Genomic DNA, 12,363 nt, shown 5'->3' on the forward strand with positions numbered 1-12,363 from the left:
GGGAGAGATGAGAGGGTTAGAGAGAGAGAGAGAGAGAGAGAGAGAGAGAGATAGATAATGGGAGGCAAGAGGGTGAGGAGAGAGAGGGTGATTCGAAATGAGGGGAGAAGAGGGTTCGCGATTCGAATTTATCTGACGGTAAAGCTTTGCGGTGCTCCAGAACGCAATATTTCACTAATTCAGGTTATCGTCGGATTTATTCGCTTGTAAATTCGACAGTAATGCTTGCATCAATTTCTCTTTTTTTATCGTTGGAAAGTAGAATCTGACAGTATTTTTTTATCCCCGACGAATTTATTGCCAAATTTGCTGATAAATCCGACGCTAATGTCTGACAACAAATCCGACAGTAATTTCGCCGACACTAAGCATTTTTCTTGTAGTGGGTGGTGGTGACGACAACGATAATAAAAGAAAAAGCCGAGGAAAAAAGAGGAGGAGGAGAAGAAGAAAAAGCGTGTGATATAGAAAACAGTTATAACAATTTTGTTAGATTTGGTTAAGTATTTTACTTGGTTGTAGAGTTTTATTGTTTATTGAGAATTTGAGTTATTTCAAAAAAAAAGATTATTATCAAACACAATTTGAGTTTGTTATTTATTGGATTTTGATATTCATATACTTTGTTATTCTATTGAACTTTGTTCAACATTAGTTTCCTTTTTTGCTATTTGACATTTTATAAATTTTCTATTTGTAGTTTAATTTATGTTTGGATGTGATTATGATTATATATTTTTAAATTTAATTTCGTTTGCTGATTATAGGGGTGGATAGGATACCCATAAGGAAGGATTATAATTCAATTTTTTACTATCTACATGTAGAACAGGGACAGGTTTTATATTCGTTAAAAAAGGGCGGGATAGGATCAAGCAGGACAAAATTTTTTTTGACTTTTTTATCCGCGCTGTTGTCATCCTTACATGTGAAAAAAATACAGTTTACATATACATTTTTTAAAATTTGTATATATAAATTAATAAAATTTAGTTGTTAAAGATAATTTAATACTTGTACTAGTCAATTAATAACTAATTAGCTGCTAAAAATTGGCTAGTTAGGACTTAAAGAGTTGTTTACCTATATTTTTTCTTTATTAAAATAAACAAAAAGGAAAAAAAAAAGCATGTAATAGATTATAACTTCATTTGCCTCTTATTACTGAATGTTCCTTTACATAGGCATTACTACCGCATCAGTTTCTCTCTTTTCTGAACTCAACTCTGGTTTACAATCCTGTTTGAAAACTATAATTTCTTGTCGTAGTTATCCTTTTTTACGAGGGATTAATTNTATAGTCTTTCCATCCTCATCTAAAAGTCTCGAGTTCAAGTCTTACTCTTAATTTAAAAAAAAAAAACTAAACAAGAGTAATAAAAATGTCAAATCTCAACAGCAAAACACCTCTGGATGGAGCATCCATGAGTGATAAAGCTGTAAGAATAGAATTCGCTGAAACCTTTATCACACGCAGTGGCATGCAACTGTCCATCATCAGTCATTTTAATATGAACTCTAAGGCAACAAATATCATCAAAATTCTCATTAAGTTCCAGCAGTTTCATTGATTTATGACGTTTCCAAAGGAGAAACAAGTCGTCAGCTGCAGTCTTAACCATAATGGGCTTTATTCCCAGAGGCACAAGAAAAAGAGAGCCTTTCACTATCTTCCGAACCCAGGTTCTTTCCACTCTGTTGAGTTCATGCCCCACTAACATTGGCCATGGATTTTCAACATACTGATACAAAATTTCACCAATCCATGCTGTCTGAAACCCATAACCAGTCGATGACATATTTTTATTCCACGCCTCTTTCATTTGATTATAAACCCAAGATGTAAGAGATCCATCATTAGAACCATCAGAACCGGGGATGTTCTTGAACTATTCCCAACTACCAACCACTGGGTCAAGAATCTCGCCAAGGATGCCCGACTTCTGCGATGGTTCTCCCACCACGTAGACCTTTTCGTGGAGGGCAGTCACTCTGCCTTTGTCACGAGGGATGCGCATGCTGGGACCCTGTCTCCAGCGGTTGAAACGGCAGTCAAGAACTCACACATCGGCAGAAAGGGCATCACCGGAATAACCGCCGATTATATAGATGTCATGATTTAGGAGGGGGCACATGGTGGATGGTCGGAACGTGGGTGAAGGACTGAGTGGAAGCCGGAGGACAGGGTCGGGGTCGTCAGGGTTGACCATGAACCATTGGACATGGTTGGAATCAGGGTAGTTGACAGAGAAGTATAGCATGGTTTGCTTACTATAAAGGGTGGTGTGGGCTTCATAGAAGAGCGGAGAAGAGAGGAGGGAGCGAATGGTTTCGGAAACTTGAGACAAATTTGAGTGGTAGGACCGTGGCACGCGTGCTAAGCAATCCAATGCGACATCGTTGGGAAGAGAGGGGATTAGCCCGTCTTGCTTCTCTTATTCTTGTTCTTGTGTTTTTGATGCTTTTGATTTTTTCTGAGCACCGACAGCTTCGGCTAACAATGACATTGTTGTTGCTTTCTACTTTAAAATAAAAAGTAAAAATAAATATAAATATTCATTAATATATAAAATTAATATAACATTGTTAAAACGCTTGGATAAAAATATGTATAAATATATTTAAAGTTCGATCGAGAATGTTTTTTGTTCAATTTTTTTTTTCAAAACTATATTTAATTTGGATAAACAGCATAAGACATCGAGTTGACTATTTAAATTTTTTCGAAATTTCTTAATTTAAGGTTAATTCTTTAAATTATTCTAATATTAAATTTTCCATAAACATATTTTATTAATTGAAACGCACCGTTTATTTTTTAAAAATGTTAAATTTATATATATTTTTATGAAAAATTAATATGGTTGTGCATGTATATGCTGAAGATACTAGAACAAATTGGAGACTCTTTATTTGAAGCAAGAAAGTCACAGTCATACTTATAACGATGATGACAGTGATAGACATAAACGCTAATGGAAAAGTATGCATTCCATAACCTAACCAATTATAGATTTTGCTCACAGGAAGTTTGAACTGCGAGGAATTAAAAATTAAAAGGGACGTGATACTAACCGGATATATATATAAAGTAAAACACACTGCATGGAAAGTTGACCTTCAAGAATGATATCAAATCTGAACTGCAAAACACCGCCTAAGAGAATATTGTTTGGGACCAAGAAGAGACATAGCAGAAAACTCCAACAACGCTTTCATTGGGCAACGCTTTGCGGGCCTCCACGTCTGGGAAAGCACTCTGTAATGCCAACATGGCACGCGTGTTAAGCAGTTCGAATGAGAGATGGAGGGACGGGATTAGCTTCTCTTCTTCTTGCGGAGGTTTAGGGTTAACTAAATGTGTACATGAGGAGAACGAAGACATCTTTTTAGTCAATGAATTTAAAAGATAACATAGATCAAATGAAAAGGTCGGTGGAGAAGTACTTATTTTTCGGAAAAAAAATATTATGTAAGGCTATTATTTTATATTTTAAATCTTCCATATGTTTTAACAATTCAAATTCAAATATAATTAATCTACACGATTTCTAAAATATGAAAATCAACTCCATCCAATTCAAATTTTTAAAAGTTTGTTTTGTTTCAATTTTGAATAGGATTAACAAATATTTTAAAAAATAAATTTGGATTGTTAGAATAGTTAATTAACTCATCAACTTAGTGGAATTTGAATCTAATCTTTTGTATACAACAACTATTCAGAATCAGACCTAACGAAACTCTCGCAACAAATTAAATTAAGGATTTTGTTGTTTTCATTTTTAAGTATTTTTTATTTTTAGAATCTTTTTAAAAATAATAAAATTATATTTTTACCATAAAATTCTAAAAATATAAAATATTTAAAAGAAAAAAATACAATATTATAGTAGATTTTAGCTCTCTTGTTAGATCGCACAATGACCTTGGTGCTCAGGTATTTTGATGGACAGTTCAAAATTGAGAAACATCAATCACATGGTAACAAAAATTTCACAAACCACGCCCCTTCAATTAACAAATATTTGATTTTACTTACCCTTGCACCACAAATTAGAAAGACTTATTGTAGTTCAATAATGTTTTACATCCATGTAAAAAATGTATCAAAATTATTCAAGTAATATTGGCCAGATGCGCTCCCCTCCCCTTCCCTCTCCTCGCTCGTTTGTCATACACGCGCTATATATAACGTGCTGCAATATAAATCTTTGCTCAACGTAAACCTTTTGCTGCATTGCCTTCGTCGTTCTCCTCTGATTGCTGATTGTGTTCATCTTCTCATTTTCTTCTTTCGAGCTGGTTACGTTGCATTTATCTTCTTCCTATTCTTCTTTGTTTTCTTCTTCGATCTGCACTCTGAATCGAAACAATGGATGACTCAACTTCAAATCAGTTAAATGAGAGCGATTTAGATTATTCTTCTAAAACGAATCAAAGTGACGAAGTTTGGATTATTTATTTTTGAATCGAATTGAATGGAATGCAATTGCTAATTTAAATTGAATTAAATTTGAATTGAATGGACGGAGGTGTACTGAATTGAATTAAATTGAATTGATAATATGTGTAAATTGTAGGAGAGCTGTTTGAATTTAATTTTATACAATGGATTATATTTCATTCACTCAATACTATACAATTGTTTCTACGCATTCGGTTCATTATGCAGAAACTGTTCGAATTTGATTTTATATAATTGATTATGTTTTGTTCACTCACTCTATAACGTGTTCGGTTCATTATGGAGAAAGCTGTTCGAATTTGATTTTATATAATGGATTATGTTTCGTTCACTCCGTACTATACAATTGTTTCATCATGAGTATGCGTTTTGGTTCATTATGCAGAAAGCTGTTCGAATTTGATTTTATATAATGGATTATGTTTCGTTACTATACAATTGTTTCACCATGAGTACATATTTCGGTTCACTATGCAAAAAGCTGTTCGAATTGAATTTTATATAATGAATTATGTTTCGTTCACTCAGTACTATACAATTGTTTCACCATAAATACGTGTTCGGTTTACTATGCAGAAAGATGTTCGAATTTGAATTTATACCATGGACATAATATTCCATTCATTTAGTACTATACAATTATTTCACCATAATAACATGTTCGGTTCATTTTTGTTCTGCACAATTCAAAACTTTTCCTCCTCACCTTCTACTGTTTCTTCACCATAATTATTCATTTATCTTATTTGTACGAATTAATCTGTGTTTCTACTATTTAGGTGTTAATTATTGTTTATACCATGACCCAACACTAAGGTCCAAGTTCAAATAAGATAAAAAGGTTCAATCCACAGATTGGCCTCCCTGCATAATCGACCTCTACAGAAGTGGTCGGAATCAACACAAACTCCATCCAAAGAAGTCGGGAGCGAGGATTAGCTAACAGATAGCACTTATTCAAATAAGTAACAGTTCTTAAAATCTTTCAACCTACTTTCAGGAGCCATATCTCAACTTCTCTAAGATAAAGGGACGGTTATCCTCCTTAAAAAGTGGAACTACTCCAACGGTGGTTATTGGTTCACCACTATAAATACACTGACACCCCTCAAGTATCACTAAGTTCCAATACTCTCTAAACCTGCCTAGGCTCCTACTGACTTAAGCATCGGAGTGTCTTTGCAGGTATTACCCCCATTCTTTCATACACGGAAGTCGAACGGAGGCTCCCTGACGCTAAGCAAGTCGGAGATTTCCCTCTTCAAACGATTAGGCCAACCTAGCGAGTCCAGCTCACTAATCTCCGGTTACCCAACGTAACAATTATATTTCTAGTAATATTTCTTTTTCAATTGTAGATTTGCATTTAAGCGAAGAAGAGCTAAAAAATCTTGCCTTGATGCAGGTTAAGAAGATACTTTAGGAGAATAGAAGATCACTCACAGACTTTCCGAGGATGCCAATTCCATCAAATTGTATTACCGCGAGCACTAATGATCATTTATTGATAGAAGAACTAAACTTTGATGTTGATTCTTTGACAAATGAGATGAATCATTGTTTGCAATCATTAAAAGATGAACAACGAAGTGCATATGAGAGAATTATGGCTGCAATTTATGGGACCAAATCAGGTTTCTTTTTTCTATATGGATATGGTAGAATGGGAGAACATTTTTGTGGCGAATCCTTTCTGCTTCAATAAGGAGCCATCGTGATATTATTTTGAATGTGGCTTCAAGTGCGCGTCATTACTTCTTTCTAATGGAAGAAATGTACATTCCAAATTTAAAATTCCACTCAGCATTATTGAGAATTCTGTTTGTAATATGAAGCCAGTGAGTCCTCATGCTAAACTATTAGCAAAGGCAAAACTCATTGTATGGGATGAGGCACCAATGATAATGATAAGTAAATATTGTTACGAAGCTCTTGACAAGTGCCTAAAGGATATTCTTCGGTTCACTACAGGTTAAAAACAAAATTTGCCTTTTGGAGAAAAGGTCGTAGTGTTGGGTGGAGATTTTAGGTAAATTTTACCAGTGATTCCAAATGGTTTGAGACAAGACATTGTTCAAACAACAATCAGTTCTTCATATATTTGGCAATTTTGCACTATTCTTACTTTGACAAAAAAAAAATGAGGCTAACAATGGGTTCTGTTGGGCTTAACATTGATGATGTCAAAAAGTTTAGTCAATGGTTATTGCAAATTGGTGATGGCTTAGTGGGAGATTCCACCCAAGGTGAATCTCAAGCTGAGATTCCTTCTGAAATTTTAATTAACAATTTTGATTCTGATTTGGATGAGCTTATTAAATTTGTTTATCCTAGTCTCTTGCAAAACATGGTTCACGTTTCATTTTTTAAGCACTGGTGTATTCTTGCTCCTACTTTAGAGGTTGTTGATGAAGTCAATAATTATCTGATGTTCAATCTCCCACGAGAGAATAAAATATATCTAAGTTCAGATTCACTGTGTGTTGAAGAGAAGAATATAGAGACAGAGTTAGATGTCTTTTTAACTGATATTTTAAATGGAATAAATTCCTCAAAATTACCACCTCACAAGCTAATCGTCAAGGAAAGTGTCTCTATTATGTTGCCGAGGAATATTGATCAAGCATGTGGTTTGTGCAACGGTACTAGATTGTAAATTAGAAAATTGAAAAATCATATAATTGAAACTGTTACTCTTATCGGTCTCAACATTAGACAAGTTGTCTTGATACCAAGAATTAACATGGTGTCCAATAATGAGACTTTGCCAATGAAATTTTATCGTAGACAATTTCTGTGATTGTTTCATTTGCAATTACAATAAACAAATCACAAGAACAAATATTGTGTACCATTGGTTTGTATTTACCTAGATCAGTATTCACTCATGAACAATTATACGTTGCACTATAACACTTTTGGACAATTATATGTTGCACTATCAAGAGTGCATAATAAACAAGGTTTGAGAATATTACTGAAAAATCATGATGACTTTAAAAAAGGATGCACTTTGAACGTGGTTTATGACAAAGTTTTTCAGAACATGTAACATAGCATACTTTCTAACTTAAATTAGCTATATCCTTGCAAAATTATGGTTGATACTTTTATTTTAGTTTAAATAAACTATATGAGTTCCATCGATTTATCACTCTTTCTAACATCAAAAAGTTCTTTTTCCTTTTTTGTAAGTGTTGGACATGATTTGTTCACATTTTAAGCAAGTGTATACAATTTTATTTTACTATTTTATTAATTTTTAAAAAAAAATCATGAATTTTGGTACTTAAATGAATCAGAGGTGAATTTGTTACTTTTTCATATGTGAAAAAAATGTAAATTCTTATTAATAAAATATTCAATTATATCATGAAAGCATCTATTAATTCATTCAATTTCTTCAATATTTTTCTTTGTTGTATGGTAAATATTAAAATAAATATTTATGCAGGCACATGTATTATAAGAAATAAAATCAAAGTACTAATATGAATTTATATTCATGAGATATTTATATTGTTATTTACAAAAGGGTAGAATATAAATAATTTAAGATAACTGGAGTCCATTTTATAAATCTTCAAACTATATTAGTTTAATAAATATTATGGTTTTGATTTTTTTTTCTTTATTCATTTTCAGGATTTGACCTTTCTGTGCTTCTTTGATTCTCATCAAGTTGAGATGGCCGAGTTGGTCTAAGGCGCCAGATTAAGGTTCTGGTCCGAAAGGGCGTGGGTTCAAATCCCACTCTCAACATAATTTATTTTAAATAAATTTTGTGCCTGGCAAGCGTGGAGCCCCCAATGATATCTGCTTTAAGCTGCAAGGCTCCAATAATCAAAGAGGCAGATAGCCACGGATAATGCCGGTGACATGCATGGCTTGCACACCACTCACAAAACCACACCTTGCTCACTCTTATCACCATAGTTTCCATTATAGCCATGGCAGAAGCTTCAGGGCTTCCTCTGCTGCTCCTGGTGTAGACCTCAACACTCTCCAGTCTGCCATTACCAAGGTACTCGTGCTCACTCTTTATTTTCTTTTTACCAAAAATTCTAAATAGACAAGATCATATATTTGGGTTTGTTAGGTGACTGTCAAAACTCAATTCCTCTGTTGTGCATAAAAGGTTGAATACATTGGGCAAGAAGCATTTTCCAGTTAGTTGTTTAACTGCTGAACATTATTTTTCTCTTTTTGATTATACCAAGTTGAACTTAGGTTGAATGAAGCTATTCAAATAATTTAGAATTTAGATGAGAAGAATATAAATTGTGTTTTGTGCAGAAAGACAGTAATGCTGTTAAAGAGGCACTTGATCAGCTCAGTGAAGTTGGTTGGGCCAAGAAATGGAGTTCTCAGCCATACGTTTCACGCCGCACGGTCAGTGTCCCTAATTCCTAAACATTAACCTTATCAACTAAATCCTGACTGCATTCATGGCCATAGGATGTTCAATTCCCCCCAGTCTTGCAATCCCAAGTGTCAGGAATGATGTGAGTTATGTACTTTTCTATCTTCATCATGTATGTATACAAGGGGATGAGACATGAGGAGTAGTACTTTGTAGTGTTTAATCTGTAAAGCTATTTAAACTGTACATATAGTAGCCAACTATAGACTTTGATTTTGAACCATAGCTCCTGGAGTTCTTGTGTCAGTGTCGCATTCATGAAAAATTGATTTTTTTTTCCAAGTCCAATAAATAATAGAGATCTTTGGTAATGCAGGCAGCTTTTCTTTTTACTGTGGTGGGAACAACTGGATTCTTAGGTCTTCTTGCTGGCCAGCTTCCCGGGGTATCTCTCTCAGACACTTCTTTTTTGATATGCGTATCTTTTTAATGATCTCTACAGAAATTTCAGAGTATGATGGAGTCTTGTAGTATTGAAGAATGCATTTGTAATAACTAATTAAGTCATGATATAACTGATTGGGGAGAACCTGAGAGAAGTTAAATTGGAAAATTTAGCAACTTTTACCTTTTCTGCTTCTATGATGATCTTACCCTGCATATTATATTCTTGGAATTTCACTGGTGAAGAGTAGAGTTGGGTGAAAATAAACATTTGAGAACCATTTTCCTTCTAATTTTCACCTTCCTGCTTTCCGCTTCCAATTCCATGTTGACTATCTTTTGATCTCTGATTAATGGTTGGTGATTCTTGTAGGATTGGGGCTTCTTTGTACCATACTTGATTGGAAGTATTTCCTTAGTAGTTTTGGCTATTGGTAGCATATCCCCCGGGTACATATGAATTTGGTTTACAATGGAACAGTGGATTTCTTTCTCTTCAGTGTGTGCTTTGACATTAACACTCCTCTCACTGACATGCTAGTGTAGGCTTCTCCAAGCAGCTATCAGCAGCTTTTCAACATTTTTCCCTGATTATCAAGAGAGGATTGCCAGACATGAAGCAGCACACTTCTTAAGTACTACTGACTCTTTACTTTCTTGCTCTATATATAAAAGGCTTCACATATATCTGTGACTTATCCTTGTTCATTCTAGTTGCTTATCTGCTTGGTGTACCCATTTTGGGGTATTCATTGGATATTGGGAAAGAGCATGTCAACCTTATTGATGAGAGGCTTGAAAAACTTATCTATAGCGGTCAACTTGATGCCAAAGAGCTAGACAGGTGTTTTACTCTCAATTTTGAAGTAACTTCTTCAATAACCCAGTATCAAACAAAGATTCATATGAATTAAAATTATAAAAAATAAACTCTTATTTATTTATTTATTCAGATTGGCTGTTGTATCAATGGCTGGACTTGCAGCAGAAGGTTTGGAATATGACAAGGTGGTTGGTCAATCTGCTGATCTTTTCAGTCTGCAGGTTAAATCTATGTTAGCAAGATTAGATGGGAATGTCTAGTTTTGTATCTATCTTTTCTATAATTCAAATAATCCAAATTCTTTTTTCCTACAGAGATTCATAAACAGAAGTAAGCCACAACTCAGCAAAGATCAGCAACAAAATCTCACTAGATGGGCTGTAAGTTCTTCTTACACTTTAACCCTACATATAATGGCATTATGCGTATGCCTTTTAACTGTTTGAATTCATGCACCCCTTTCCCTTTAGGTTCTGTTTGCTGCTTCTCTCCTGAAAAATAACAAGGTAAGTCATGAAGCATTGATGGCATCAATGTCAAACAAGGCAAGCGTACTAGAATGCATTCAAACAATCGAGAGTTCAGCATAGTTGGAAGGCCCTCTCTGCTAATCAAGGCTTTTTTAATAGAGGCTATTTCTGCTTTGGATTTTCGGGGCTATTGAGTTATACGTGTCTTATAGCTTTGGTTCACACAATCTTTAGATTGGGATATTTGTAATAATGAACTCCACACAAATAGGGAAACTGCAAAAAAGGGAGCAGAAAGTGTTCTACTAATTCTTGTTAATATATAACGAATATCCATTTTTTCTTATGTTAAGATGTAATAGCTACACTCTGTCACTCTATGAACGATACTCCATTTTCTGAGGTAAAATACTTGAGAAAATTGCGTAATCCAATTTTGCTAAATTGGTAGCGATCATCGAGATAACTACAACTTTTATTAATATTAGAAGGAATCAAGTTTTAGCATCTTGAGTGTTGGTATCACCCATCTCAAAACAAATTTCTCCATCCTTCTACATATGCTTGAATAAAGGGAAAAAAGCTTTTAGGTTCAACATTCCATTACAAACAAATTATACATGATATATGCGCATTATTTATTCTATCTATGTATTTTTTCATGAGAATCTAACTACGTCAATGGTAATTTTTTACACACAAGCGCCTTCAAAATGTAGTGTATATATAGATCACTGCTTTCCGATATCAAGTATATGGTATAGATTATTATGTAGTTTGCATGCATCATGAATTGTCGATCACAATTCATCAAACCAATCACGAGGCTCAGTTTCATAGAACAAGCCGTCAACGATCTGGTCAATAACTGAATCGATGAAGCTGTTGCAGCTAACGGTGAAGATTTTACCCACCCTGTTGCGTGCACTTGAGAACCATGCAAATAGTGCCGCACACGTCACAGCACCCAAACACACCCCACCGGCTTCCGTTATTCCCTCAACGTCCATCTTCCTGAACACCGAGTTCCCCGTTACCATCTCCATCGTAACCGTTGCCGCAAACACCATCTACACAAAACAAAAATTTCATTTTAACTTAATAATTAATAAACTAAATAATTAGTATAAAAGAATGGTTAAGTAGTTAGTTAGTTAGTTACCATGGCGAGGCGACCGGAGATGATTTCGAAATCCTGGCTTTTCTTGGTGCTTTCGATGTACTCCGAGAGGGTGGCAAAGAAAGGGGACACGTCATTATTGCCGTCTATTCCGTCCTTCTTTATGACGCCGATTGGATCGGAACCATAGGATCTGAGAGTGCACAAGCGCGGCTGCAAAACGATGTTGGTGCCTTCAGCCTCGGTCAGTTTGGGTTTGGGAATGGATATCTGTGCCGGGCCGGGTTGTTCCTTGGGCTGTACCGCTGATACTCGGACCGGGCGGAGTGCGCAGTGCGCCACACGCGTTGCGGATGCCATGAGAAAGAGAAAGAAAAGGGAATTCGGCTATGGGAGTTTGAATGAAGAGTTTGAGAGTTTAGAGTTGAATTAGGACCTAGAAGCTTCTTCTGTTGCTAATGCGAGTGTCAAGTGTGTATGTGTGGGGTACACATTATGGTTACGTGTGAGTTAGGAAGTTCGTTAACGTGGTTTTCGGGTAGCTGAGGTGGGGTCTTGAAATAGAAGCGTAAAAACGCTGAATACGTTGCACAGTGTAGTATCAGACAAATTTGTTGAGGCTCTCATTCTTCTCTACTCTCACCTCCTCCTCAATCATTTCGCATAAATTCTCAA

At 35.0% G+C, this 12,363-nt stretch overlaps 2 protein-coding genes, 1 non-coding gene and 1 pseudogene across 5 annotated transcripts; 2 read left to right on the plus strand and 2 right to left on the minus strand.

The window, feature by feature from the left end:
• Positions 1-1,497: 1,497 nt before the first annotated feature.
• LOC107480385 (F-box/kelch-repeat protein SKIP6-like) lies at positions 1,498-2,967 on the minus strand (annotated as a pseudogene).
• A 5,182-nt stretch (positions 2,968-8,149) lies between these two features.
• TRNAL-AAG (transfer RNA leucine (anticodon AAG)) lies at positions 8,150-8,230 on the plus strand. Its single transcript has one exon. It is a non-coding gene; the product is annotated as a tRNA-Leu (tRNA).
• A 70-nt stretch (positions 8,231-8,300) lies between these two features.
• Positions 8,301-10,914, plus strand: LOC107480422 (uncharacterized). 3 transcript variants are annotated; one of them, XM_016100565.3, is made up of 9 exons: positions 8,301-8,492; positions 8,765-8,860; positions 9,208-9,276; positions 9,649-9,725; positions 9,822-9,910; positions 9,990-10,119; positions 10,229-10,283; positions 10,413-10,478; positions 10,569-10,914. In XM_016100565.3, exons 1-9 carry the CDS (start codon positions 8,337-8,339, stop codon positions 10,686-10,688), a joined length of 858 nt encoding a protein of 285 aa, XP_015956051.1. In that variant the 5' UTR covers positions 8,301-8,336; the 3' UTR covers positions 10,689-10,914. The 3 variants fall into 3 exon arrangements, with proteins under 3 accessions (XP_015956051.1, XP_020994543.1, XP_015956050.1); XM_016100564.3 differs by having other exon boundaries at positions 8,302-8,492; positions 10,229-10,319; XM_021138884.2 differs by lacking the exon at positions 8,765-8,860 and having other exon boundaries at positions 10,229-10,319.
• An 88-nt stretch (positions 10,915-11,002) lies between these two features.
• Positions 11,003-12,150, minus strand: LOC107480423 (stress enhanced protein 2, chloroplastic). The gene is made up of 2 exons (XM_016100566.2): positions 11,731-12,150; positions 11,003-11,638 (listed from the first exon to the last, which is right to left on the minus strand). Exons 1-2 carry the CDS (start codon positions 12,046-12,048, stop codon positions 11,369-11,371), a joined length of 588 nt encoding a protein of 195 aa, XP_015956052.1. The 5' UTR covers positions 12,049-12,150; the 3' UTR covers positions 11,003-11,368.
• Positions 12,151-12,363: the final 213 nt, after the last annotated feature.

The sequence above is a fragment of the Arachis duranensis genome, chromosome 3 (assembly GCF_000817695.3).
Source record: "Arachis duranensis cultivar V14167 chromosome 3, aradu.V14167.gnm2.J7QH, whole genome shotgun sequence".
NCBI classification, from domain to species: Eukaryota; Viridiplantae; Streptophyta; class Magnoliopsida; order Fabales; family Fabaceae; genus Arachis; species Arachis duranensis.